This window comes from Xiphophorus maculatus, chromosome 15, assembly GCF_002775205.1.
Source record: "Xiphophorus maculatus strain JP 163 A chromosome 15, X_maculatus-5.0-male, whole genome shotgun sequence".
NCBI classification, from domain to species: Eukaryota; Metazoa; Chordata; class Actinopteri; order Cyprinodontiformes; family Poeciliidae; genus Xiphophorus; species Xiphophorus maculatus.
The window spans coordinates 4,375,105-4,402,935 of record NC_036457.1 but is presented as its reverse complement, the minus strand read 5'-3'; the positions used below and the strand labels follow the sequence as shown (position 1 = coordinate 4,402,935).

Genomic DNA, 27,831 nt, shown 5'->3' with positions numbered 1-27,831 from the left:
ATAAGGAGGAAAATCTCGTCGTTTGTCTCACTTTAATGTTTCATGTTGGCATCGTCACAGATAAAAACGTCCGCCGACGTTAACAGACACACAAACGTTTCCATTTACATGAGATCCAATAAATATGAGGAGTTACAGTGGTGGACTGTGGAGGTCAGAGGTCACCTCTGAGCAAAGACGCTTCAGGGACAAATTAAAAGTTCAAACTGATTTGGAATAAAATCACAAAAAGGCACAACATGTAAAAACAGTAAGTTAGATCAGAAGCAGCAAAATAAATCATTTTAATTATATTTATTATAAATTTACATATTTTTTCTCTTAAAATATTCTGTTTATTCTTTATTGTCCTAGTTAAATCATCTACAAACTCATTTATTGCATGCAGCCCAGAGTTAAAATGCCTGATCATCATCAGCATCTAGAATTATTTATTTCAATTTACAATTCATTTCTGAGGCTCATAAATATACATACACCCTGTATAATATTTGGTTAATTTAGCTGGAATTTTCTGAAGTTTTATTCCAGGTTGGACACAGTGAGGATGAGGAGGAGGATGAAGAAACTCCAAGTATCAGAGCATCAGAGACGAGCTAAAAAAATTAACTACAAGAAAAAAAGTCGGAATAAATGTCATTATGAGAATAAAATCGCAAAAAATAGGAGAAAAAGGTCAATAATACGAGAATAAAATCATAATTAAGAGATTATTTCCAGAAGCTGAACTTTGAAAAGAGAAGAATCACATCTGGATGTTTATCGGACGTTTGCTTCAGGAAACTTTTCTCTAGGAATTTTATTCTCGTAATAAAAAAATAAAATCTCGGTTTGACTTTAATCCTCTGCCGCATAAAAGTTTTTATTTTATGTTTTTTCTGAAAAACTACTGGAGCCGAAAACCTAAACAACAAATCCATCGACCCGGTTCAAGACGTTTCCATAGCAACGAGGAGCATGATGGGTATTTTTGACGGATCTTGTCCTGAATCTTTGTGATGAGAAAAGGTTCGGTTCAGCGGTGTAAAGCTTAACCACAGCGACCTGTAGGCGACCCGCTGGCGTTTCCACAGGGTTCAAAGGTCGTACGGCAGGAACGAACCCGGAGGAAAAGTATTTACAGATGAGAAGTTCTGCCAGAACCTCCTGAAGGTTCCAGACGTTACAGGAGCGAAGCAGCAACGGAGACGCTGAAGGAGCCGAGCCGACGGCGCTGGTCGATTTGGTCGGATTCTGATGTTTGACTCTGAGGAAAAACCTTCAGGAAAACTTTGGTGCTTCTGGAAAACCCCAAGGTTCTCCAGGTTCTCCAGGTTTCCCAGGTTCTCCAGGTTTTTCAGGTTTGGCTCTGAAACTTTTCCCTCAGGTTTTTCACGATGCTCTTCTGACCGCCCTGCCCGGAGTCGGGTCGGGTTTTCTGCGACTCGTCCTGCTCTGAAGGCGGCGGCGGCGCCGTCTTGGCGTCGTCCCTCAGCCTGTAGTCGTCGGACTCCTGGTAGGCACGGCAACGGTCGATGACGGCCATGATGGAGATCTTCTCCCGGCTGGTCGGCGAGCGGATCTGGACGTATCCGTCGTCCTCTACCAGTTCCCTGTTTCCGGGTTCTGGAAGCTTCTCCACGATGATGATCTTGTGTTCCGGGTCGTCTGTGAGCGGCGCCTCGGCGGCGATGTAGTAACCGTCGCCCACGGGGCTGCGAGCCTGCTGGATCCGCTGCAGATCGCCCAGCTGCTGCAGGCTGAGCCGCGGGTCCAGAGAGTTGGCCCTGTGCAGCCGTCTGGATCGCTCGTCCCGCGCCGCGACCCGCCCGCTGCGGGGTTGGCCTGATGGCGCGCCGTCGTCATGGAGATGACCAGGAGATCCGCTGGAGTGCCTCCTGAGGCCGCCGTCCAACATGCGGTCCGGGATGGTGCTGCTGCGGCTCATGGGCCGGTTCTGGTTCCGGCCGCCGCCGCTGGAGTATCTGGAGCGGAGTTTCCGCACGTCGGGCCAGCTGAAGCCCTCGATGGGCGGCGGGCTGAGAGAGGCGTGGTCTGGAGCGCCGGCGTCCGGGTTCTGGACCGGGTCCACCGGGCTCAGTGGCAGAGACTTGGACTGGACCTTAGGACCCAGAGGCAGAGTCAGGCTGGGCTTCCCTGCAGAGAACGGACCGAAACCAGAGTTTAGAGGACAGAACCGACCAAAACCATCAAAAACAGCCCAGATACTCTGAGCTGCAAAACGGGAAACACAGGAGAACAGAACCAACATGAGAATTAATCTGATCCACGGCCTAAACAAAACCTGTTCAGGGAGTCCTGTCTCTTTAAATCCAGCTGCTACTGGCCACGCCCCGACTCAACGTTCACATTCACATGTGAAACGGCTGCAAACAGATGCTAATTATACAATCACACGTCTTTGAAAAGCAGAAGTGGAGGCTCCTGCACGAATGCAGCAAGAGGTTTCTGGATGTTAAGTCAACAACAAAACACTTTGCCTTTTCCAGCAGCCATTGTACAGCAACAGCTCCAAACACATTGGAGCCGTTGCTAGGTAACGGGCGGAGCTGATGGGGTTTCTAGGTAACGGTGGACACCAAATGTGACTATCTGGAGGTCGTTCCAGCAGCTCATCGACTCTGGACCGTCTGGGGAGATCATCCAAGATGGCTTCCCCAAACCCATGTCATACCCTGACTCACCAGCAGAGGGAGCTAATGAATGGATTAGAGCTACACGGCGTACCTGAGCCTTCCTTCTCCTCCACCACACAAGCCAGAGTCTTCCTGTTGAACGGGCCGGCCGGACTCCGCTGTCGAACCACCGGACCGGAGGTTCTGATCCGCTGGCTGTAGCGACGAGCCAGAAGACGGACTTTGCTCTCGGCTCTGTCCACCTCGTCCGTTTGCTCCGTCTCCTCCGTGGGTTTGTCGCCGCCGGCCTCCGCCCTCAGCTGCGCCACCCGGGGAACCGTGGCTCGCAGCGTCACCGTCTGTTCCCCGAAGCATCTGGAGGTGCTGGTCTGACTTCCGGCCCGGCTGAGCGCTGCGGTTCTGGTCTTTGGCAGCGAGGGGCTGAGGGAGTCCTCTGTGACGGGGCTGAGGTCGGAGTTTCCCAGGTCGGGGTCGCAGCTCTTGGTCCGGGTTAAGCTGCTGACGCCGGCGGAGATGGAGGGTTTCACAGTCTCTCTGGATCTACTGGATTCCCTGTCTTCACTTTGGGATCTGGAGATCTGTCGCTCCATCGCCTGCCAGATCTTAATCATCTCCGATGAAGATCTGAACTCTTCCTCTGACAGATCATAATGTGTCTGCCGGAACCTGTGCGGTTCTTCACAGTCACCGCTCAACAGATCAGACCTCAACGAATCCAAAGACTGACTGGAGACCAAGCGGTCCTTAGTCTCAGTCGGTTCAGTGGACAGAGGATCCAGATCCTGAGGCGTGTTTGAAGCAGGAGGATTGGACTGGGCCGTCTCTACTCTGGGGATGCCGTTGAAGCGGCTGACGGAGCTCCGGACCAGGCCTGATGGGATGTAGGTCAGGCTCTCCCTGCGCCGCAGGCCGAACGAGGCGTCCTGGTTCTCGGCGTTCTCGTAGTAGCTCTTGATTTTCCCGATGAGCAGCTGGTCCTGCTTGGACAGGGTGGAGTCCCGCCTCCGCCGCACGCTGCGGTCCGGCTCAAAGAGGCTGTCGTCTCTGGGGGACAGCAGACTGAGGTCCGCTCCGCCAAACGCCTCGGGCGGATCGGAGGAGTTGCTGTTGAGGCGCAGCGGGCGGTCGGCCGACTCGGACCGCAGGCTGAGCATGCTGCCGGTCCTGCTGGGTAAACGAGGGGACAGACAGGCGAGGGAGCGGGCGTCATCTTGGGCCAGGCTGCCTCTCTTGATGCTGTTAAAGTGCTGAGCGATGGCGCTGGCCTTGTCCAGCACAGATGACGGCAGGATACTGGGAGAACTGGACTCGTCATCCGCCGCCTCCCTCTCGTCCTCCTCCTCTGAGGACTCGGCGCTGCTCAGGGTCTTGGAGTCAGAATCAAATGTGACAGACGACGGTAGCTCAGCAGGCTCTGGATCTTCATCAGGCTGCAGATCTTCAGACATCTGAGGAACCTCAGGGACTACAGAAGGATCCAAACCAGCGGACAGTTCTGGTTCAGAGTCCTCTGGTTTTTCCAACGGGTTCTCTTGAGGCAAAGCATCTGGAGACTGAAAAGAAAAAGATATGGGTCAAAACATGAGGAACGTATCAGGCTGGTACCAGTCCACTGATTCCTGGATAAAAACTTATCCCGGATGTGAATCGACCCTCAAACTTTGAGCCAAACCTTCTCAACTGATCAGACTTATTCTGTCGTCGACCGGTTCTCAGATTCGTCTCCATTTGCAGACTTTGTGCGGTTCCTCTGAAGGTTTTGGAACCAGATTAGGGAAGGTACAACCCAGACCCAGTTCACACGCAACGATTTGATTGGCACCAGATTTAAGTCAACAACCGCATGGTTACCGATTTAGGACCAGAGCGTAGTAACTGTCGAGACTCACGTCGATAATTTCGTAATCAAACTTTGGCATTCGAACCTTTATGTCAACGATGGCGGAAGAGCACAGCCAGCATCAACTGGGGAAACTGGAAACGCAAAATGACGTCATCGTCATTGTAGCATCGACCACGGTTCCTGTGTGCCCCGGTCCAAACACGTTCACGCCCCGTTAGTGAGGAACACCAACGGAGATGGACCAACTCAGACAGAACCAAAGCAAACATTAACCAGATAGAGTCAGACTAGACACCAGAGAAGAAGAAACCTTCAAAACGATAAACTGATCTCTCAGGACGATGTTTGTGGTGTTCCACATGATTAAAGGCTGATGATTCGAGTCCCTGACATTCTGAAGTTACCAAGTCTTTGTGCCAAGTTGTTCTCAACAGTCAGAGTCGTCTAGTTAAGCAAAGTTCCTGAATAGTTCCTGGAAGCTGCCGTTTACCTGCTCAGGTGTCGGTTCAGGTCCGATCAGCTCGTCTTCAGAGAGCTGATCGTTTTCTTTGGTTGCGGCGTTGCAACTTTTCTCTGCCTCCTGCAAGTAAAAACACATTTCAGTCACATTTTAACACTCTGCAGAAGCCATAAAACTCATTTTTACGGATGGAAATAAATGTCTGACTGTTTGGAGGGTGAAGCAGCACAGCAGCTTTCGCAAAACATGCCAGGGAAATAAACGCATAACAACAGAAAAAGAGGAATAAGCAGCAAACTGAATGCAAACCTTTAGCATTCAGGCTAACCTAGAGCAGCTTAGCGCCCTGAGGAACTCCAGAAGAGCAAGTGTCCAAGTCAAGTGTCTGAGGTCAAAGTTCAGGTGAAAGTTTTGGTTCCACAGGCTGATTATTTCACTGTTAACATGAGAAAACGTCATCAGTGAAACAACCAGCCAGTGGAACTGGGACTTTATCATCAATACGAAGGAATTATTGACTTAAAACAAACTCCTATATGTTGCTGGGAAGTTACATATTAGGACTTGAAACTAGACTAAGTACTTGGTAAGGTTTTGTGTTTCTGCAGTGTGAGCAGCAGCAGCAGCAGCTGGAGTTATGGCGGCTGTCCGTGACGGAGCTGCAGCAGGCGCAGGCAGCAGAAAGCCTCACCGTCCCCGCAGAGGAAAGGAAGGCCTGGACGGTGTGTTGCCAGCAGGAGATGGCAGCCAGCACGGAGCTGACAAAGTCCTCTACCTGCTCGTCCTCCAGGAGGAAGTCGTCCAGCCGGCCGGCCTCGTCCTCGCCGCCGTCTGGCTCTCCCAGGCTGCTGGAGCCCAGCGTGCTGCTGCTGATGGCGCCCTGCAGGGAGCGCCCGTCGCCCGCCAGCGCGTCCTCACTGACCGCATGCTGCGGGACGCCACACGCTGCTCAACATGCTACATTACATCCATCTACAACCACGGCTAGTCGCCCCCACAGAGCCACGCTAACGGCCAGCGGATCAGTTCCTTACCTCCAGAGGCGCTGAGGCAGCAGCAGGTCAGCGGATGATTTGATTGGTTGGAAACAGAAAGAACTCGTTAGAATCACAACATTACAGTCTAAAGCATTTACATCCTGGTGTTACATCTGGAATATTTCTGGTTCTGAACCATAAAACAACTTTTACTGCAACTGTTAAATAACTGAACAAAGTCGTTACAAGATCAATCACGCAAAATGTTACACCGGCCCCTAGAGGGTAAAGGTTGTCATTACACTCCTACCTGTAAGCTTCGGTCTTCAGGAAGTGATTCGTTCAGCTGTGTAGTTGTTGAGTTTTACTAGATTTTAACAAGCTTACTGCAGAACAACAGCAATGCATGCTGGGTACAGAACAACAGCAATGCATGCTGGGTACAGAACTACAGCAATGCACACAAATGTTGAACTTTATTCAACTTAAAGTTTACAAAACAGTCAAGTAAATTAGCGCTTTAGAATTTATCCACAAAGATTAATTTAGAGGAAGCTAAGTACGCTAAATGTTTCAGCTAGCAAAATGCTAAAGCGCTAAATTAAGACTTAGCTCTGCTATTAACATATTAGTGGAAGTGCAGCTTCAATGCAGCCAATTAAATTAGTTTGAATTTATCCAGAAAAATGAGTTTAGAGGAAGCTACAGTAAGTGCGTGAAAGTTGTCACAGTTAGCCTAAAGATTTTAAACTGTGAACATCAACAGAAAACAGATTTTTACCTTTATTCCTCTTTAGCATCTGCTTGGTTGGTTCTGAAGAAGAAGTGAAACAGTTTTTAATGAGACAATCAGAAATGATGAATTATAAATATTAATGTGTTTAATAGCCAGAGGTGGCAGAGTATCCATAACTGTACTCAGCTCAGAGCAGGAATACGTCAACATGTCAGTCAACTAAAGGTAAAAATATCCGTCCAAGAAATTACTCAAGTGAAAAAGTATTTGGTAAAACTTACTGAGCAACTGATCAAATTATCAATCATTTAATATTTTATCATCAGCAGACAGAGCAAAATATAACATGGACATTTTTATGTTTTAATTACAATAATTCTTATAGGTAACAAACTGCAGGTGTGTGTCTGTTTTAAAACATGTTTGTTTTTCATTCAGTGGGAAGAAAATCCAGAAATTTACTCAAGTAAAAGTAAAATGTACTGCGTAGTGAAAATACTCCTAAAGTTAAATGTTTTCATAAAAGTTACTGTAACTGAGTAACTGTAACTACCCGACTGCCTGCGGCCCTGGCGAGCGTCTCGGGGAAACTCGTCCGTCGCGGTTTTCTTCAGCCGCTCGGGGCTGTAGCGGTACCGGGCCGGACCTGCAGACAAGCACAGCGCCGTCAGACCCAGAACGCCGCCTCCGCTGGAGGACGAAGAGCAGCGGAGTCATCCTCACCGATGGAGTCCATCTCCAGAATGGCTTCCTTCGCCTGAAACACAAAGCAGGCAGCTGCTGGGACTCTGTGCTGGTCTTACTGGTCGTACTGGAGTCTGAGCCACTCACCTTCTGTGGGATGGCCGCTTGGTGGTTTTCCAAAATGATGCGTTTGATGTGATGAGCCCAAAGCTTCTTTTCTTCCACCGTCTTCGCCTGAAACACGAAGCGAGTGAAGAGAGACGGCAGGTCGGAAATCTGTCCACCGATTTCCAGAACGATTTTAAAAGTTCTGCATTGGAAAGACTGGATCTCAGAGCGGCGATGGATCTAATTTCCTAAACTCAGACAGCGTTGAAATGACTAATCGTGATTAATCAGTTATTGAAATAATCGTAAACTATTCTAGTAATCGATTAATCGTTAACTGGAGTATGAAAAAATGCCATTTACTGAACACAACAGTCAGAGCAGTAATTAAGAAAAAAAATTACAAAAATATAAACATTTTGCATTTAAGAAAAAAACCTTCTTTGTCTATGCAAGTTTCTGTTATTCAACCAATCGATTAATCATCAGAATCATTAATCAAATAATCAATGGCCAAAATAATCGATAGCTGCATCTCTAAAGACAGACTACTTTATATCATCTGGAAATTATAAATTTGAGTAAAGATCACATCTGGATCAAGTCGCAGCTGAACAATTATTTTAGAAATTGAGAATTGAGTCAATTATTTGGATGTTTAGTTGGATTGTAAATAAACAATCCATTTATTTTTTGTATTAATGAAATAGAAGATTTCTTTACAGATTTTAAATATGGTGAAATTAAAAATGCTTCTTTAGTTCTGGGTAGAACAAATTTAGAGGAAAATGTTTTTCCATCTTAAATACAAAATGTTTATAATTTTTGTTCAGTTTTGGCTTCATTGCTGATCTGACTGTGTTGCTCTTTCAGTAAATTGACTTTTTTTAGAGTCTGCAAACTCCAGTTAATGATCAATCAATTTCTAATTTCGTTTATTATTATTTTAATAAACGATTAATTGTGACTAATCAATTCAAACCTTTGTCTGGGATTCCTCAAGGCTCTGTCGTCGGCTGAATTTTGGCTTGGGAATATATTTAGGAAAGTTTATTGCAGTTTTCTCATAAAAGATAATCGAGTATTTTGTATCTCTGTTTCCACTATTTGTCTCTTTGTTGGAAATTTGCACTTGATGTTTCATTTTGACTCTTTCTAACGTTTTCTTTCCTGCCTGGCTCTGCTGGCGGCGGCGGCGGCTCACCTGCACGTTGTGAGTCTGTTTGAGGTGTTTGTAATGGCTGACGCTGAAGCTCAGCGAATCCTTGGCGCTCTCAATCAGCAGCAGCGTCGACGACTGGAGAAGCAGAGAAATGTAGAGACATGAGAACGAAGCCGGCGTTGCCGACCGTGGCCCGTTGCCGTGGTAACTCACAGAGATGTGCGTCTTGTAGACGAAGTGCTCGCCGCGGCGCTTGGTGATGAGCAGCATGCGGTCGAACAGGAAGAGCGTGCGCTCGTGTCGGGCCCGGGGAACTTTGAAGGTTCCCTCCAGCACCAGTTCGCCGTACGTGGTGAGGTCCGGACCTTTCCAGTTCACCAGCAGAGACTGGACCTCCTGCAAGAGGTCAAGGGTCAGACGAAGGCTGCTGCTGTTAGTGCTTTAGCGTAACTGTGCTAATGCGCCGCTAACAATGTGAAAGGAATGAACTTTTACATGATGAGTTTCACTTTTTAAATTGAAAAACTGCAATAAATAGTAAGAGTGATTTATTGATGCTGCTGCAGCCGCCAGGAAGACGTTAGCGACCTGCAGCCGCACGGCGTGCTCGTGTTTCCTCTTCATGTCGTTGATGTACCAGGCCACCCAGGTCATGGTGTAGAGCGCCTCCTCCACCACATCGTAGCCCTCCTTCTGAGGCCCAAAGTGCTTTGCGATCTCCTGAACACAAGACAGGAAATCAGGGGGAAAACATCCGTTTCTACGCAGATCGTGGTTTTCTGTTCCTACGTCAACGATTTCATTCCAGCTGTGAATTTATAACCAATGAACTCGAAGTCCGCCAGGATGTTTCTACGGTCCTGGAATTTAAACTCAGTGTTTAGGATCCGAATATCAAACCAGAAAACGGTCCAACACTCTAAACCTTTACAGTTTTCTGAACAATTTCAGCAAATTTTTCCAACAAAAATTCACTATGAATTTATTCTACACTGAATAAATATGGAACCTGGAAAAACTGGAGGGATGGATGAAGGGAAGCAAAGACATGTCTGTCTTCCATCATTTTCCAGGCCTTGAAAACTCTTAAATTAATTCCAGATTTTTCCAGACAGAGATGAAATCCTCAGAAACACAAAACCAGAAATATTAAAACCAAATTAATCATCACGTTCATCCCATGAAACACCACAGAGGACAGGAAGGTCAGCAGGTGAGGGAGGTCAGCAGGTGAGGAAGGTCAGCAGGTGAGGAAGGTCAGCAGGTGAGGAAGGTCAGCAGGTGAGGGAGGTCAGCAGGTGAGGTACCTGGAGCAGCAGGTGATACTTGAGGATCCTCTGGACGGGTTTGAGAAGGTAGGAGCCCAGAGGCAGCGAATGTTTCAGCGACGCCTGGCGGTCCCGGAAAAACTTGGCCACAGATATATTGTTCATGCACTTCGTCAGAGCTTCCACCGACCTGCAACAGGTGAGGTTAGAACAGATGAGGGTAGAACAGGTGAGCGACAGGCTTTAAACTGCCACCAAGTGGTGTGGAGGTAGAAACAGAGAAAAGGTGAATTATATGTAGATATTACTACAAGCAAATTAATGTAAAGATGGAAACAGATGGGAACAATTAATGAGGATTCAACCTGAAATAGGTTTAAAATGAAAAGTGAACAGGTGTGATTAGGAGAAAAAGGATTCAATCCATGACCTGTTCAGTAACGCCAGACAGAGCTGCAGCTAACCATTAGTTTAGTAATCTATTGTTCTGTTGAATATTCTGATAATTAATCTAATATTCTGACAATCATCAGACCAAAGATGATTAATCGATTATTCTGTCGATTAATCATCACAGTTCGATTAATCGTTTCGGGTAATGAATGGATGAACTGGAGGTGTGAGCAGGAGGAAACAGAGCTGCTGGGTTCAGGACTTACTCTGGGTAGCTGGTGCAGTACTGGGTGTAGATATCAAAGTCTTCACTCTGGAACAAACCAGCATCAGATGAAAACTTTCCTCACAGCAGCAGAACCGTTCTCACCTCCATGTTGGGTTTTAACCGACCTTTGACACGAAGCAGCTGGCGATGGCGACGGGGTCGTTGTCGCATCGCTCCAGGTCCTGCAGTAGCTCGCTGTGAAAAGGAGGAACGGCGTCTAGTTCGCTCATACTGAACGTCTTTTAGCTTCTGCTAACTTCAGTTAGCATCAGTTAGCTTCAGTTAGCTTCTCCTCACCTGTTGAACTCGTAGATGTCCTCGATGTTCCCGAAAAGGTCGCAGACCAGCTTGGGTTGGTTGGACAGGTCCGACTCGTCGATGACATGAGCGAGGTAATCCTGAGGAGGATGAAGGTTTTCTCTTTCTGGATTCATTCAAATTTTAGGATTCAACATAAATAAACTGAAATCACATTTTAAAAAAATGAAGAGCATTGAATTAAATATTATTAATAATATTTTATTCATAATCCCAGAGCAGTTTTGATTGTAATGCTGACTTCCTCCAGCAGGGGGCAGACTGGATCTGTTCAGTTTGTTTTTGTAATTTGGAGGAAATAAAAATGTATCTTCATGGTATTAAATGGAAAAATTTATTATTTTATCCTTTTTAAAAGCTCAATCAGTATTTAAAATCTTTTAGATGCTGCTAAAAAAAATCAAATCAAGTTTTTTAATTAATTTTGACCAAGTATCATTCAGCTTCTATCTATGGATCTATCGGTTGTTTTCTGGCTTGTAGCATCTTTGCCTCAGTTCCAGGTTAAAATGTCTCCTCTGGTTCTGGTTCTGATCCGTGTTTCTAACCGCCTCTCTCTCTGACCCTGGGTGTTACATAAGCAGGTAATCCCTCCTAATCTGTTAATTATTGGGCCAAGTCACTTCCTCCAGCAGCAGCATGTCCTCCACCTGTCCGTCAGCTCGATGTCCTCTAAAAGAAATAAATCAGCTTCCAGTTTCAAGCTGAACTTTGTGGATTTGAAAAACATCCGGCAAATAAAGGAAATCATTTTGGAATCATCCTGAAATGTCCGAAACAAAAACCTGTTCAGGTGTAAATGAGAGACACCTCAACTGCAAACGCGCTGCACACAAAGGAAGTCCTCCAGACCAGTAGGGGGAGCCGACCGTACCCTCACTGAAACATGATGCCAGGAATTTTGATTGTGGTTGAATCATTTCTTGTTTTCATTTTTTCTGTTCATTGTAACGCTGACACGATTAATCGGACTAATCGATTTAATTTAATAATTTAATAATCAATCAATTGTTAACTAAAGTAAACAATTGATTTCTCTCATCAAAGAAAGTCATTTGATAAGAAAGCATCATGTCTGAGCAACACCTGGTTCAGAGTCTGTGTGAAAATCTCCCATCGTTTTTATCCAATTATTAATGAGCTAATCCAATAATCAATTAATTAATAATTAATCGATTAAATCATTTGCATCTTCTAAAGTATTTCTAACATTGAATAAAAAAGGTGGAAGTGGTTAAATGAAAAATCTGCAGATTTATGAATGTTTTTGAAAGATTGTGATGATTGATCATCAATATGATTGATTAATCGTCAGAATAATTGATTAATCGTCAGAATAACCAATAGAACAATCGATTACTTTAATAATCGTTAGCTCTAGTTTTATCTCTAGTAAAGTCCATCAGGAGGAGGAGTGCATCTGATTTGTCCGATCGGCAGGAACATGGCGTCCTCTGACTCACCTCCACGATGATCTTCAGGTCTCTGACGTACATCCGCTCCGTTTCGATGATCTCCATGACGATGCGGTCCAGATACTTCAGCTTGGGGTCGGGCACCATGGTGGCGCCCACGAAGGGCAGCGCCGGCTGCCGGCGGCTGGACGCTCGGCTCGGAGTCGACGCTTTGTTGTTGTTGTTATTGTTGTGGACGAAGCTCCACCCCCTTTTCTCAGGACTCGGGTTTTGGTTCAGGTCCACGCCGAAGGACGCCTCGGACTCCGGCGGCGGGGCGACGTAGTCGTCCCTGGAGGACCCGGACCCGGAGGACAGCGTGGAGATCAGGCTGAGCGGGCGCTGGCCCGACGGCGGCGGGTCGGAGGGGTCAGAGGGCGTGGCCGACGGAGCGCGCTCATCGCTGCTGATGGAGGCGATGGAAAGGCGAGGCGACTCTGACGACCAAACAAAGAAATCACAACAGAAAACAAGTCAAAACCACCATGTTGTGACAATACCGCCCCCTATCGGCTCAAACTGCCAATTACAACCAAAAAGAGAATCCAGGGGAAACGGTTAGTAGAAAACTGCCAGAGCCCGACAAAGATCAGGAGCAGACTCGCTAGAACAAGAAACTTCTCATTTAAAGGAGATTCCAACCTCATTTTGATGAGATGAAAAACTCGTTAGGAGGAAACGTTCTCATTAAAGCGAGAGCTTTGTTAAAAAGACACAAAACTTGTTCAAATAAGAAACTTTCTCATTTAAATGAAATGCAGAACATCTGAGATTCTCAGCTCATTAAACCAAATTAAAGCGCACACCACTCCAAACTGTGCATAGAGTCTGGCTTCAGTGAGTCGAGACTAGAGAAAAAAAAGGATTAAAATTGTGGATCATTCTGGCATCTGAAGTAAAACTGTAAGGAGTTTGTTTCAGGCTCCTGCAGCTACGAGGAAACAGGAAGTGGAAAACGAATCCAGGCGAGTTTTGAAGGAAACATTCCTGACAAAACACCAAAACAGGGAATCACAAGCAGCTACAAACATCAGCAGGAATGGAAAGTTCATCAGGTTTTAACAGGCAGAAACTGAACATTCCCAAAAATCTTTACGTTCTTCAGCTGAACGATTCAAGAGAAATCAGAACGAAATGTACAGAATCAAAAACACTAAAACATTATTTAACCCCGTGTGTAATGCTCCTTTAAAATGGAGGACAGAAGAAGAACTGCCAGGTCAAAGTTCAGCTGACCATCAGAGGGATTCCTCCAGGCCGGACGCTCGGCCCACTGACATTTAGTTTGATAAACTTCAGCAGGTTTTAGTCACCGACAGTGGAAACGTTTCTGATTGGCCGGTTCTGGACCAGAACCAGGAAACAGAATTTAAATACAAATGAAACATTTGCAAAGGTCAAAGGTCATCATGCAGAGATGTGACAAAGTGTTTGCAGATTTTCTGACTTTTTGTCACAATTAAAATCAAAAAGGAGAAAAAAAACAACAGAAAACTCAGGAACAGGAAATTATTATTATTCTGTATTAATACAGAATAATAATATAAACAATGTTTCACTGGAGATGTGAATCTTTTTTATCTCTGATAGTAAAACATTAAATTATCTATAAGGTTCTGCTTTAAAATCCATCAGCTTATATTTCAACAAAAATAGTTTGGTGCATAAAACTATTTTACTATTTACAAAGTATTCAAACTATAATTTTACAAAGAATAAAGCAGATTAAAATGGATTTTTGAGAATCTCGATTCTCTATAGAAACCTTATGATTAATAAACATGTTAATATAAAAACTCTCAGGATTATGATATGCAAAACCCATTAAAAAGAGAAAAATAAAAATTAAAACATTTGTTTTTGAGTTTTTTTTAATAACAATGTTATTAAAATGAGACGCAAAACTCAATAAAACAAGGACATTGTTGTTAAAATGAATCCAAAACTAGTTAAAAACAAAAGATGTCACAATTTAACAAGTTTGGCAGGAAGTCAAATTAGACGCAAACCTTGTTAGGAGAAAATTCTCATTAAAATGAGAAAACTTTTTTTGTTTAAACAAAATATAAAAGTTGTTCTGAGATTCAAACACAGAACAGAAAATGTAAAACTCTGCAGAGTCCAGAGAGCAAAACCAGCTGCAGCTTCAGGGTCCAGGACTCTGTAGCTGCAGTGAGCTCACTCCCTGAGGAGGAGGAGGAGGAGGAGAAAAAGGAGGAGGAAGAGGAAGAGGAGGACAAAAAGGAGGAGGAGGAGGAAGAGGAAGAGGAGGACAAAAAGGAGGAGGAGGAAGAGAAAAAGGAGGAAGAGGAGGAGCAGTGGAGTTTGAATGAAAACATTCGTCCATGCTGCGGCGGTCCGTTAGCCGCCCAGCGAGGCGTTCACTGACCCTGCAGGAAGTTTGTGGAGTTGATAGCAGATCCAGTTCCCACTAAACATCTGGACTCCTGTCAGGTCCATTACACCGAGCAGAACCTCGGATCAAAGCCAGAACCCGACAGAACCGGCAGGAAGCCCGACCTTCACGGCCTTTAGAGGATTTCACTCACCGATCCGGCGCAGCGGCCGGCCGTCCGAGGCGCTCCTGAAGCAGATCGTCACCTTCTGCTCTGAGCAGGAACACCTGACCACAGCAGCTGCTCTTCCTCCTCCTCCTCCTCCTCCTGACAGGCTCCTCCAGATGCCCCTCTGATACCCCATCACACCCAGAACAGGTTACTGGGCTCTGATCTTCCTGCAGCTAAACTGCAGCAGAGAGGGAAGGTTTAACACAGGGAGGAAGAGGAGGAGTTCTGGATCAGAGGAGGAGGAGGAGGAAGGTCTGGGACTGGAGGTCAGTGAACTAACCACCAGTCTGACCCAAACACACCAGGAGGTCACAGCGCCTCCTACAGGTCACTGAGTCACAACAAGCAGGTCCAGAACAGGGAATAAAGAGGAAGGACGGTTGGATGGATAAACGGTTGGATGGATAAACATCCATCTGGTGGGAATGAACTGGGACCAGTCAGCCTCTTCTGGTCTGACAGTTTAAACATTTAAAACTCGTATCTGCTCTCTGATTGGTGGCTGTGTGCTGCTCTCTGATTGGTGGCTGTGTGCTGCTCTCTGATTGGTGGCTGTGTGCTGCTCTCTGATTGGTTCAGAGCCAGGCAGGTCAAAGTTCCCTGCGGTTATTGTTGCCGTGTTTACAGAGCCATAATTACGGCTGATGTTTACACAGCCGTGTGTTTAGAGGAGCCGCGCCTTCTGCCAACTGATGGTATCAGACCCAATGGAGAACCCAGCGGTTACTATGGAAACGGGCCTCAGGTCATCTCAACGGAGACGTGAATTAAAGGTCAAAGGTTACAAATTTCTAAATAAACTCAAATACATAAAAGAATTGAACCTCTTTATTTTCTTCTCCTCATTATTCCTGCTGGATCGTCTCCTCTGGTTCTTTATTTGTTGGAATAAAAATAAATAAAAAAATTAAAGGTGACACACGGTGGGTCAGAAGTTTTCATACCCCTGGTTCTCTGCCAGGTTCCTGTTATAAAACCCAGAACATGATACATTGTTTAGTAAACTCACCCTGCCTGCCTGGCTCAAAGGAAAAACAAACAACCCAGAGGAAAAGATACATAAATAAAAGCGCAGTACAAAAGTTTACACACCCTTAAGCTAACACGCTGAGTAAACACGATCTGATTCAAATTTATCCTTCAGTCTTTATGGCTGAGAATTAATGAGAATTCAGTATTTCTACTGGAAACATTCGGCCACCAGGGGACAAGAAACTCTAATTTAAAATACTTCATTTATCCCAAAGTTAAAATATTGTAACTCATATCAGCCCAGTTGCTGCAGCAGTAGCAGTCAGTATCTGAGGAGGCCTCTGACTGAAGATCGCTGCTGTATAACAGCACAGTGGCACAGTACCATGTCCGGGATGACACCGTCTGCTAGCTAGCTCTGCTAATCCACCTCCTTTGCTTGAGCAGCTTCTCTTTAAGCCGTTTGGTCGTTTGGCGAGAACGCCAGAGAAAGTCAGGGATATGATTCATGACCAATATGATGGCTGAACTTCCTCTTTCTCTCTGGCTTTGGCAATGCCAATCAGCTGCTCCCAGTTGTAAAATCAAGACCCTGTTGCCATGGTTACGCATCATAAACAGCCTGTGTGATTAGTTTCCGTCTCGTCTTTGTCATTAATTTGGGAAAAACTTCCAGTTTTTGTTTCATGGTACCATCTTCTGTCCTGTGATGTTTAAAATGCTGTGGAAATTGCTTACATCCCTCCTCCTGGCTGATACCTTTAAGATCCTGTCAATGCTTTGTAACCTCTGGCTTTAAATAAACCATCAATGCAACCCATCTACTGTAGTACCAGAGTAATCAGTTGACTGGGATTCAGAATGAAGCTACCCTTCATGTAGCCAGCTAGCCTGTCTGTACAGAACTCCTGGAATACCAAAAATACGGGGTGGGAAAAAAATAATGGACCAGGTTAATCAGTCAGGTGAGAACTTCAGAGGACTGAAAAATAAATAAAACTGTTAGGCTAAACCAAATATTAACTTAAAGTAGGCCTGGTGATATGGCTTCAAAATAAAAGCTCTGATTGTTGGTATTTTTAATACCAGATTCAATTTTAATCTTTTTTTTTCTAGAAAAATAAAAATCTAATTACAGAAAAAAAAATTTTAAAGTGTTTTTTCTTTCAATCATTCCTTCTGTGAATTGTACAACAAAGAATTAGGGCCAGGCTATAATAAGTTTTATTCAATTACGAGAAATAAACTTTACCAAAAATGACTAGAAAATAGTTGTTTTAATGAGAATCAGGATCTGACATGAGCAGCTCAGTTTATGTCGTTTTCCTCTAAATAAACTCAAAAAAGTGATAATTTAATGCTGTTGTGTTAAAAGATGAAGTATTTCATTCTCTATAAAACTTAAACCAACGTAGAACTTCACCAGACACTCATCATTCCTCATTTAATTTTTTTGTTGGAGTTTTCATAAAATCACTATTTTATTCTCCTAATACTATGACTTTATTGTCATAATTTTAAATTAAACTCTGTTGAGTTTACCTGAACTCAAAGCTGTAAAATTTGCTTTTCAAACAAGATGGCGGCTCAGTTGTTTAATGGAAACCAAAAGATTGGTGATTTTTTTTTAAATCCAGATTTTTATTGTTTTTAAAAGATCTTGATTGATCAACAGACAACCAGGCTGCATTTCTGTTCTACATTTCCCACTGAGGGATTCTATTGTTATTGAGTTATACTGAATATTTATTATCTTAAAAAGTCTGAAATTATTTATAATGGTTGCTTTTCTTTGTTTAAGGCCAAAACATTTGATATTTGTGCATTTGAATCATTTATGTGCGTAAAAAACATCCGTGGTCCTCCTCACCTCCCCTGCTGCTGTCAACCTTTACTTCACTTCCTGTCTGACCTACAGGAAGCTCTGAACTCTGCAGGAGGAGCAGGGATGGGGGGGTCGGTAAAGGTCAAACAGAGGTCATCATGAAGGGTTTGAGCCTTTACAGAACAGAGTTTGTCCTGATCCGACTCAACGCGTCATCGTCTGTCTGTGCTGCTCAGGGTTTGTTTGTTTGTGTAACGGAGCGTCTTGGGGGGGCGGGGCGGCGGCCCAAATAATGCTCGACTGTTCTGAAGACACAACGGCGCTCTTCAGGGTCGACGCGTCGTCAACAGAAACCGTGTTGCTGTTCTTCACTCATATGAGGACGAAACGTCAAACTGCGAACATGTGGCTCCAACATTCCTGATCCACATATCTGAGATTTAAAGTCCCGTTTTCAGCACTTTAGATACAAAAACAACACGCAAATAAACATCCCAGAGCGTATCAAAAGCTTCTTCCATCAGATACTGAATGATTTTACCTCATAAAAATCATAAATCACAAAAATCAGTAGAAAAAGATCTGAGCCACTGATTTTTAATTAACCGACCAAAAGCTCAAAGTTTAAATTAGAGTCCAAACTAATGGAGTAACACCTGGGCCACAACGACAAACTAATCTTCTGGTAAATAATTCACAAAATGTGTAAGAAGAACAGACAGGAAGATTTCAAAAAGACATTTAAATTAAACTGATATAATTTAAAGAGGAAGTGAAGATAAATATGATAAATGTAGGTGAACAAAGCTCACAGATTCAAAGATAAGACTGAGAAATATTAAAGGTATGCTAAAGTAAATAAAGTGACTCGGCCTAAAACCAGATCAAACAGAAGAAAAAACAAAACAACTGATATCAGTAACGATTGGCTAAAGTGAGTTAAAGATATGGCAAACTAAATAAAGCTAAATTAGCTAACTGAAGGCAAGCTATTCTAAAAGAAGCTAAATTAAACTATGATAAACTAAAATAAACCAAAATACGCTGTTAAGCTAAACAAATTCATTATAGGCCAAGATAAAAAAGCTAAAGCTATTAAACTAAAATAAACAGAAATAAACTGAGATCTACCAAAGCAAATAAAGTTAGCATGAATAAATAAATGATAATTTGCTCAACTAAGCTATGATTAAATGCTAATCTAAGCTACAGGGTCTCCAACTCCAGTCCTCAGGGTCTGTGTCCTGAAACATTTAGATTTCTTCAAACCTGAAGGAAATGAGTAAACTGTGTCTTTAGCGTGAGAACCAATCACTGCTAATGCTAATTATTCAAGCCATTAAATCCCTCAGTTTAAGAACCCTGGCAACTTCCTTAGCTAGCATAAGATGAAAAATGCTAGCTAAGGAATTGGGCCAAATTACATATTTGGCCCAGTCAAAGTCCAAATATGTAATAAAAATCACATATTTTATCATTATTGGAGCCTTGCAACAAAATGTTGCTCAATATGTACATGTTAAATGAAACTGAATGGCAATAGTCTATGTCTGTGTTTAAAGGTCAACAAATGTGAATTGAAACATCAATAAGGTCAAAACAAACATTTTAAGATGTTTTTAATATTTCTTGCAGTAAGTTTTCCATGTTCTCTGTTGTTTATCATGATTTTCTTGAAGTCTTCATGTTTTTATGTTTTGAAGCAGCAGAATCTCTTAACTTCCCTGAATTCACTGTTTTTTAATTCCAGTTTCTTCAGCAGAATCAGCTGACAGCCAGACGCTCTGACCTCTGACCTGAGATACTCTGAGATGCTCAGAGAGGCGTAAGCCGACAGAAACAGTTCAGGCATGTTCCAACGTCTCCTCTGGCACAAACGTCTGTTAGCAAACCAGCATTCCAGCTCATAACGCATCACTTTTATCTAAAAACACGCAGACAGGCGGCGAGGTGAGTCACAACCCAGAGGAGAGATTCACCTCTGTCTGAGGGAGGAGGAGGAGGAGGAGGAGGAGGAGGAGGAGGAGGAGGAGGAGGAGGAGGAGGAGGAGGAGGAGGAGGAGGAGGAGGAGGAGGAGGAGGAGGAGGAGGAGGAGGAGGAGCGGTGTCTGGAGCGCCTCGCTCTGAGAACATTAACTCCTTGTTTCCACTGAACCTCCTGCAGCTGCAGCAGCTTCAGGTTCCACAGCGAGTGTTTAATCTGGCCTAAAGACGAGCTAATCCCGCTGCTCAGATTAAACTGCATGGAATAATCAGCCGCAGGTAAACAGAACCAGAGCAGGAGAACCAGAACGACACCTGGAACCAGGAAGCAACAATGTCCAGAAACACGAGTCAAAGCAGAACCACAGGACAGAAAAACACATTTCACCAAAACGAATGGATTTATACGACACAGCAACACAAATTAGGAAAATAAATAATGATTTTTACACATTAAAATTTTCTTTTCAAATTTAAACCTATAAAGTTCCCTGAATTAAATCAGAATCCACCTGAAAACACGAGAACGAAGGAGATCTGCTCTGGTGAAACAAAAATAATCGATTAATCGCATGATAAATTAAAAGCTCAATCATTTCTCTCTGGCTTATTGGTCTCAACCAGCTCTTGTTTTAAAGGACAGTTTTGTTTCCAGGGAATTAATAATTTATTGTATTTATTGATTTGTTTGTTTGTTTATGTTAAATATTCGCTAGAATTTAAAGTTTATTGGTTTTGCCTTATTCTGCTGTTATTATTATCAAATGTTCTCAAACCAGCGATATTATCGTTTGTTACAGTGACAGGCCTGGCAACACGGTGCCGGCAGCATCATGCTGAGGGGCTGCCGCTCTTCAGCAGTGACAGACACTCTGGTCAGATTTAACGGGAAGATGGAGAATCACCGTAAACAAGCAGCCAGAGACACAACAGATGGTTTAAATCACAGCAGATTCAGGAGCTCGGAATGGCCTAGTCAAAGTCCAAAAGAGCCTGAGCTGTTTTTGTGAAGAAAAATGGGGTAAATAACATTAAAAACAGGCGTAGATGAAGCAGCGTCATGATCTGCTGAGGTGAAATCAACTCAACGGGTGTAAAAACTTTTCTTCTCTCCACAATTTAGATTAAAACAAAAATTTAATGAAGTTCAGAAACAAGAAACAAGATCAAAAATGTAAACCATCAAAACCTGCATCTGTTGCCGTGGCGATGCAGGAGTGACATCACACCTTATATAACCCAATCACCAGGCGGTTCCCATGGCGATTAACGGTCATGTGACCCGAGCTTAGCTGCACCAGCCAGAGAGGAAAATCAGTGTCCAATAATCAGATCAATAACCCCTTAGAGACGGTTTCCACGGCAACGGTCGGAAGCGAGACCTCCTGCTGGTCGGAGTCTGACCCCGGATCAGACGCCTGAGCGTCAGAGCTTACCTTCAGAGGAGAATGCAGAACCAGAACCAGAACCGCTGGGGTCCGACTCTCCTCGGTTCTGATCAGACCCGCAGAGTTCACCTGACCGCCTGACAGGAGGGGGTGGGGCTTAATCCAATTAGGCTGAGAGCGCAGCCAGAGCCGGGCGCCACCTGCAGCTCAGTGGGGTGCCCGGACCTGCAGGTGGCTCAGACCCGGACCTGCAGGTTTTCTCTCCACTAGAATCAGAAATCAGTTTTTACAGTGCAGAGAAAAAGTATTCACACCCCTGGGACTTTTGCACGTTTTGTCACGTTCAAACCTCTTTTATTGGGTTTTATGTGACATAAACACAAAATAAGATGCATAGGTTTGAAGTGAAAATCAAATTATATCCGGTTTATTTATATCCGATTTATGAATCTGTTCCTACGGAAGCCCCGAAAGGCAAAAAATACTTTTAAAGTCTGATCAAACGTTTTGTTTCTCTCAACTATAAAAGTCAAGTGCAAGTGAAAAAATGGAACATTAAAATATTTAAAAGAATTTTTTTCTCAAAATGTGAAAAATTTCACAGAATGTTTTTCTATTAACTATTTCTCACTATAAAGAAATATAGACTTATTTTATTTCTACAGCAAACAAACAGAACCAACAAGGTTTTCTTAATCATTTTTGGGCAAGTGAAAAAAAATTCGGATGTTTTTCTCATCCAAGTTAGGGAGCTAACATGTCCATCTAGCACGTTTCTCCCACGCTCTCAACAGAGAAGCCTTGGCGCATACTTCTGACATCATTAGCAATACCAGAGTATCTTAAAGAGACACTACACAATTACGGCTGTTACAGCGCCTGACTACGGCCAAATATGGTAATAGGCAATCAGAGAGGTTCGGCTAAGGAGACCGTGTGTGTGAATGCGTCACCCAGACTCTACCTCCAGCGGCCCCCGGGTAAATTGAGTTTGAGACCCCTGCCTTAAATGAAACCAACTCCAAACAAACGTCTTCTTTAAAAGTTTGTAATTTGGTCCCTGAAGGCATCACAGGTTCTCCAGAGAACAAACAGCTTCATGAAGTTCTGTCTCCAGCCACAGATTCCCAGTTGGATTCAGGTCTGGACTTTGACTAGACCATTCTAACCCCTGAACACTCGCTCTTTGTCCGGCAGACGGTTCGGACAGATGTGAGTGCGGCCGGCTCCCTGCACCAGTCACAGAAACAAAGACGGATTTGTGATCAGCTCCTTCTGCAAAGCAAACAACGATTATTCTGCTAATCAATTATTCAAACGATTAATCAGATTAAAAATGGGCGTTTTTCATTCAACCACTTAAGGCTTTTTTTTAAGAAGAAAAACATTTTGTTGCCTAAAATGTGATAACACAGCAATAGGCCCGTCGCAATAAATCAATTAATCGTCTGATTAATTAAAACAAGCTCAATAATTTACATTTGCGGGATTTATTGTTTTTCTCTTTCTACCAGTCTGGTGTTTTGGTCTCAACTGGCCATTTTAACAGGATATTTTATTATTTACAGAATTTGAGCCACTAGATTAATTCTGGCTCAGACAGATTTACAGACAAACAAGTTTTTTTGTTTATTTTAAATGCAAAATATTTATATTTTTGTTCAGTTTTGTCTAAATTTCAGTTGTTCTTTCAGGAAATCATCTTTTGTGAGTGTTAAAACTCCAGTTTGTGACTCCTAAATTGCTTGTCAGTTATTTCAGTAACTGATTAATCGTGATTAATCATTTTTTAAGGCCTCTGTGTTGATTTCCACATGTTCATGTGAATATTTCTGAATCATCTTGAGGTTTGTGGTCGTAGATGACGGAGCAGCGGCTGTTATCAGGAGCACTTCCTGTTGCGTTCACGCCTCATTTCACTCCTCGGCCCTCTGGTCCGGTTCCACCATCGCCTCAGGCACTTGAACGGAAAGAACCCGGCTAAACAACCAGCAGACAGAACCTGCAGCCCTTCTGCTCTAAAGCACCAAAGTTATAAATAAATCTTCACAAATGCTTTCATCTCATCAGGGGAAAGTCATCAAACTTCTACAGAACGACAAATCGTTGAGGTTTTAGCAGCAGCAGCAGCAAAACGTCCGTCTGATTCACAAAGTTTCAGCAAAGAGATTTTTATCTCAGATTCCACTGCAAACATGAAATGATGCAGAGAGAACACACTGTGAGGGAAACTGATCTTCTTACTGGAAATAAAGTAATAAGAGAAAAAGAGTCAGATTCTCGGAAAACCAAAAACAGTTAGTGCTAAATGTTTAGAGCGACCTGCTGCTTTAAACCGGACAGGACTAGTCAAAGTTTCTGTAATCTACTCATAAAATATGCAGAAAGACTACTCAGCAGATAAATCCCTCCAACAGAAAAACCTTCAAACTGATTTCTCTTCACATGAACAGCTTAAGAAGCAAAACTCGTATTAGGGCTGAGACGATTAATCACAATTAATCGTTTATCAAAATGAACAACTAGTTTAGTAATTGATTAATCGTTAACTAATTTTTAAAAAGTCCATTTTCTGAACGAAGAACACAGTGAGAGCAGAAATTAAACCAAAACAGTAAAAAAAAATATAAACATTTTGCATTTATTACAATGTTTGTAAATCTGTTCAACCCAAAACTTTTCCAGCTGCAGTTTTAGCTTCACTGGCTCAAATTCTGTAAAAAACTAAAAATAAAACTAAATTAACCCTCAAACTAAGCACATTTTGCTGTCCAATTATTTAAAAGCATTTCTAATATTGTATAAATTAAGATCAAGGGATAAAATGAGAAATCTGCAGAATATGTAAAAAATTTTTATCAGATTAAACGTCAGAATATTACATAGAATAATTGATTATAATAATAATAATAATAAAGTTAAACTTTAACACATTGTGCAGATTTTTCCCTTTAACCACTTTAGTTGTTTATATAAAATATTAGAAGTGCATTAAAAGATTCAAATAAATAATTTAATTCCTTTTTCAATAAGAAAATAAACATTTTATTGCTTTACTGCAATAAAATCATTCATTTTTATTGCAGTTTATCATTTGTAGCAAGATGATGTTGATGATTAATTATTATTATTATTATTATTATTATTATTATTATTATTATTATTATTATTATTATTATTCTAACATTATTTTATTTCCCTTTGGGATCAATAATTTATTTTAATTTGAAGGTGAAAGGCTCAGTTCTTTCTACTTAGATTATATTTTGGATTAACTAATTACTAATTTGATTGTTTAATATAAAATTGTTTCCAGAATGTGAACAAGGTGAAGCTAAAACTGTAACTTTTTTAATCTTAAATGCAAAATGTTTGTATTTCCTGCAGTTTTGGCTTCATTGCTGTCCTGACTGTGATGTTCCAACTACAAATATCTTTCTTTTGAGTCTATATACTCCACTTAGCGATTGATCGATTACTGAATTAGCTGACGAATATTTCACAATTTGATTAATCACGATTAATCGTCTCGACTGTAAGCTGACGCTAACAGAGCAGAACGCTTCCAGCCGAAGCCCTGATCTCTGGGTTTGATTTGCTTTGTGAACGACATGCTGGGTGATAAAAACCTGAAATTAAATCAGTTTTCAGTCAGTTTGGTTCCAGATCTCGTTACAGACGGGTCAGAACCGTAGAACAGCCTAGAGCTCATGAGCATTCCCAGACTGAAGCTGATGATGATGAAGAGGAGCGTCTTACCTTCACCCATTGGGATGCGAGACGGGGAGCTGTGGGATCCTTCAGGCATCACCTGTCTTCCATAAACGGACCGGCTGACGGGAAAACGGACGACCTGGAGCGAACAGAACCAGAGAGTGAATCCACCTGCAGCAGGTGAGGCAGGTCACATGACCGGCTGCGTCTGCAGGGTAAAAACATGAGGGCAAAACAGGAACGGCACCAGGGAGCCAGACGGACCGGACCGGACCGGTTATTTGGTTCCCCCAAAACAACATGTCCACACCAGATGCTTTATCGTATGTGTGTAGTATAGCTGCTATCATTAGCGTCATTGGTAATTAGCTTATATTATATCAGTTATTATGGCTAATATACAGTATATATATATATACTATATATATAGGTATATATATATAGATATATATACAGTATATATATATATACACACAGGAGCGCCCCAAAGAGCACCATGCTAGCTTTGTGCTCTTGGGGGCGCTCTGGTGGTGCCGCTTAACTCGCATATGCCTTAGGCCGGCTCTGTTAAAAACTTCTTCCTGGAGCGTCATGGAAAAACTTCCCTCTGAAATGAGGTTGGGATTAAAAAACAGAAACACTTTGAATAAAATTCAGAGTTAAAGTTAGAGAGTGAAACAATAATCCAGTGTCTGTAAAACACTGCAGATGATCAACGATCTGCAGCCAAGATCCAGTTTTTCCTCTCATTCTCTGGTTTTTCTGATTTATTTTTCATTTCCTAAACTCTAATAAAATTTCGCAAAATTACACAAAAGTCATCTGCAGCAGCAGTTAAACTAGATGAAAGTTTGATCCATGAATAAAAGTCTGGTTCAGACTTTAACTCAGAACAAAAGCATCAAATTTAATGATTTATTTCAGAAAGATCCAAACATGTTTAAGAGTTTTCAAGAAACATATTTCCAGAACTATCTCGCCCACGAAAGCAAATTAAAGATTATACACAAAAATTCTGAATTATGGTTAAAATTTCCACATATTTCCAAAAACCCAAATGGGAATGGAGGAAGGTGGATGGATGCGACTTTTAGGCTGCAGATTTTCCCATATTCTGTTTTCTTGGAACCATTTTTGTTTATATTTTTCCTCTATGCATATTTGTTTTCTTCCACCTGCCACAATGAGTTCATTCAGACCGAAAAGCATGACTGAGCATGCTCAGATTGCAACACATCAGATTACAATCAGTTACCTTGGCAACACTTGACAAGCTCTTCAAGTCATACCGTCTTAAAAGTTGTACTACTTCACGATTTACTTGCCCTTTAGATATTTTAAAAATCTTAGATAGAAGTGCATCCAATGCCAACGAACCTCTGTTTCCATATTCCCCATTTGTGATTTTTCAAGCTTCTCTGCAGCAACAAAAACATCATCACATTTGTTCACAGATTTATCTGAAACTACTGGACAATCTGTTGTTTTCGGCTGTATAAATTTTTACTAGCCAGCGGCGTAATCTGATAAAACCCGAGGAATTTGCTCCCATTGGGCCGTTCTGGCTCGGCGCTGCGCTGAAGGAATTTATCAGCAGGTGGCTTCGGACAAAATAGTAAAAATGATAATGTCTTAACAATAAAATATAAGTTGTACACAAAATCCTTGCCGAATTAAAAGTAAAATATTTTTGGTCAGAAAATAATCATGATTTTTACCGTGAGGTAGTTTTTTTTTTCTTGAAAAGCTACGTATTTCTAAATCACCCGTTTTCTTGAGGAGGTTCTGTACGGAGCATCCAGGGGCGGGAGGAGCCCCACCTACCAGCTCCGGTTCGGGTTTAAACTCGCAGAGATTCAGACAAACTTTAAAGTTTGCAAAACTGAAACTGGACAGATTCTGGTTCTGGTTCTGACCCAATGACTTCATTGCCTAAAGGGGAACGGAACCAGCTGTGTGTGACAGCCTGGACAGAACCGCGCACGCTTCGGACACTCGCACCCAGAACCCTCCCCGGAGCCGGACTACGGACCCGGACCACGGACCCGGACCAGCGACCCAAACCCCCGACACGGGACGTTGAGCCGAACATGCGGACTCACCTGAGCGCAGGTTCATGAACACAGAGAAAATCCACAGAAACTCCGCAGCAGCTTAAAATCCAACTAAACTGTTTCCTCAGTCCCAGAGTCTTCAACCACTGCGCATGCGCACCATTTAAAACTAGCAAAACTGAGAAATAACAACAAAAACAAAACAAAAGAGAAAAAAGTTGAATAAGAACCCTATTGTAATCTCAAATATTGCAGGACCAAAACCAAAACTGGAGCAGATAAAAAAAACTACATAAATATATTAATATTAATTAAACACACCTGCAGTACACGTATGTCAACCAGAAGAGGGCAGCAAAGATTGGCGCTTTAGTGACTGCTGGGCGAAAATCACCTTTTTTTAAAATCAAAAAACAAATTTAAGTATCAGACAGAAAATCCAAGAAAATAGAGGGGAAAAAAAACATTTTTCAAATCTCATAACAAAATAGTTATGCAAACCAACTTGGGGATAAATGAAAAAATAATGGTTACATCACGAATGAACGGGAATAAAACGGTTCACAAGGAAACGGTTCACAAGGCAGTCTGATGGAACAAGAATGTACCGTTCTGGAAGGTTTGGAGCAAAACTATCAGCATTCAGAACCAGAACATCATATTTACAGTCATACACGGAGGCGGTAGAGTGATGCTGTGGGCCGTTTTACTGCTGTGGGACCTGGAGGATTTGATGTAACTGACAGAACCATTAATTCTGCTCTGTGGTAAAACGATGGTCCACCACACGCCAGCAAGTCCAGCACAGAATCACTATGAAAACAAAATAAATATTTAGGAATGGCCTAATCAAATCAACACTTCAGCCTGATGACCTTACAGTCACCCAAACAGAGTGGGTCCAAACTCCTCCACTGTGATGTTAAAAACACATCACCAGTTATCACAAACACTCGATCAGGAGCAGCCAGTTATCAGGTCTGAGGTGTGATTACTTTCTCAGATTGGTTCTGAGTTTTTT

The 27,831-nt window shown here is 42.7% G+C and overlaps 1 protein-coding gene across 4 annotated transcripts; it reads right to left on the bottom strand.

The window, feature by feature from the left end:
* Positions 1-15: 15 nt before the first annotated feature.
* Positions 16-26,948, bottom strand: plekhg3 (pleckstrin homology and RhoGEF domain containing G3). Of its 4 annotated transcripts, XM_023347688.1 has the most exons (19): positions 26,859-26,948; positions 24,802-24,895; positions 12,317-12,744; positions 10,833-10,933; positions 10,661-10,730; positions 10,534-10,580; positions 9,914-10,064; positions 9,195-9,326; positions 8,820-9,002; positions 8,649-8,741; positions 7,484-7,570; positions 7,376-7,409; positions 7,206-7,298; positions 6,698-6,730; positions 5,974-5,984; positions 5,631-5,867; positions 4,970-5,059; positions 2,728-4,189; positions 16-2,136 (listed from the first exon to the last, which is right to left on the bottom strand). In XM_023347688.1, exons 2-19 carry the CDS (start codon positions 24,848-24,850, stop codon positions 1,337-1,339), a joined length of 4,101 nt encoding a protein of 1,366 aa, XP_023203456.1. In that variant the 5' UTR covers positions 24,851-24,895; positions 26,859-26,948; the 3' UTR covers positions 16-1,336. The 4 variants fall into 4 exon arrangements, with proteins under 4 accessions (XP_023203456.1, XP_023203454.1, XP_023203455.1 ...); XM_023347686.1 differs by lacking the exons at positions 24,802-24,895; positions 26,859-26,948 and adding an exon at positions 14,857-15,179; XM_023347687.1 differs by lacking the exons at positions 24,802-24,895; positions 26,859-26,948 and adding an exon at positions 14,857-15,176 and having other exon boundaries at positions 5,715-5,867.
* Between the last annotated feature and the right edge of the window lie 883 nt (positions 26,949-27,831).

Excerpts from the sequence above, each read along its gene's own strand:
- plekhg3 (XM_023347686.1), bottom strand. The coding sequence starts at position 15,007 with ATGGGGTATCAGAGGGGCATCTGGAGGAGCCTGTCAGGAGGAGGAGGA. Across the intron at positions 9,003-9,194 it reads AGCACGCCGTGCGGCTGCAG|GAGGTCCAGTCTCTGCTGGT; the intron begins GTCGCTAACGTC and ends GACCTCTTGCAG. Across the intron at positions 7,410-7,483 it reads AAGCGGCCATCCCACAGAAG|GCGAAGGAAGCCATTCTGGA; the intron begins GTGAGTGGCTCA and ends TTTGTGTTTCAG.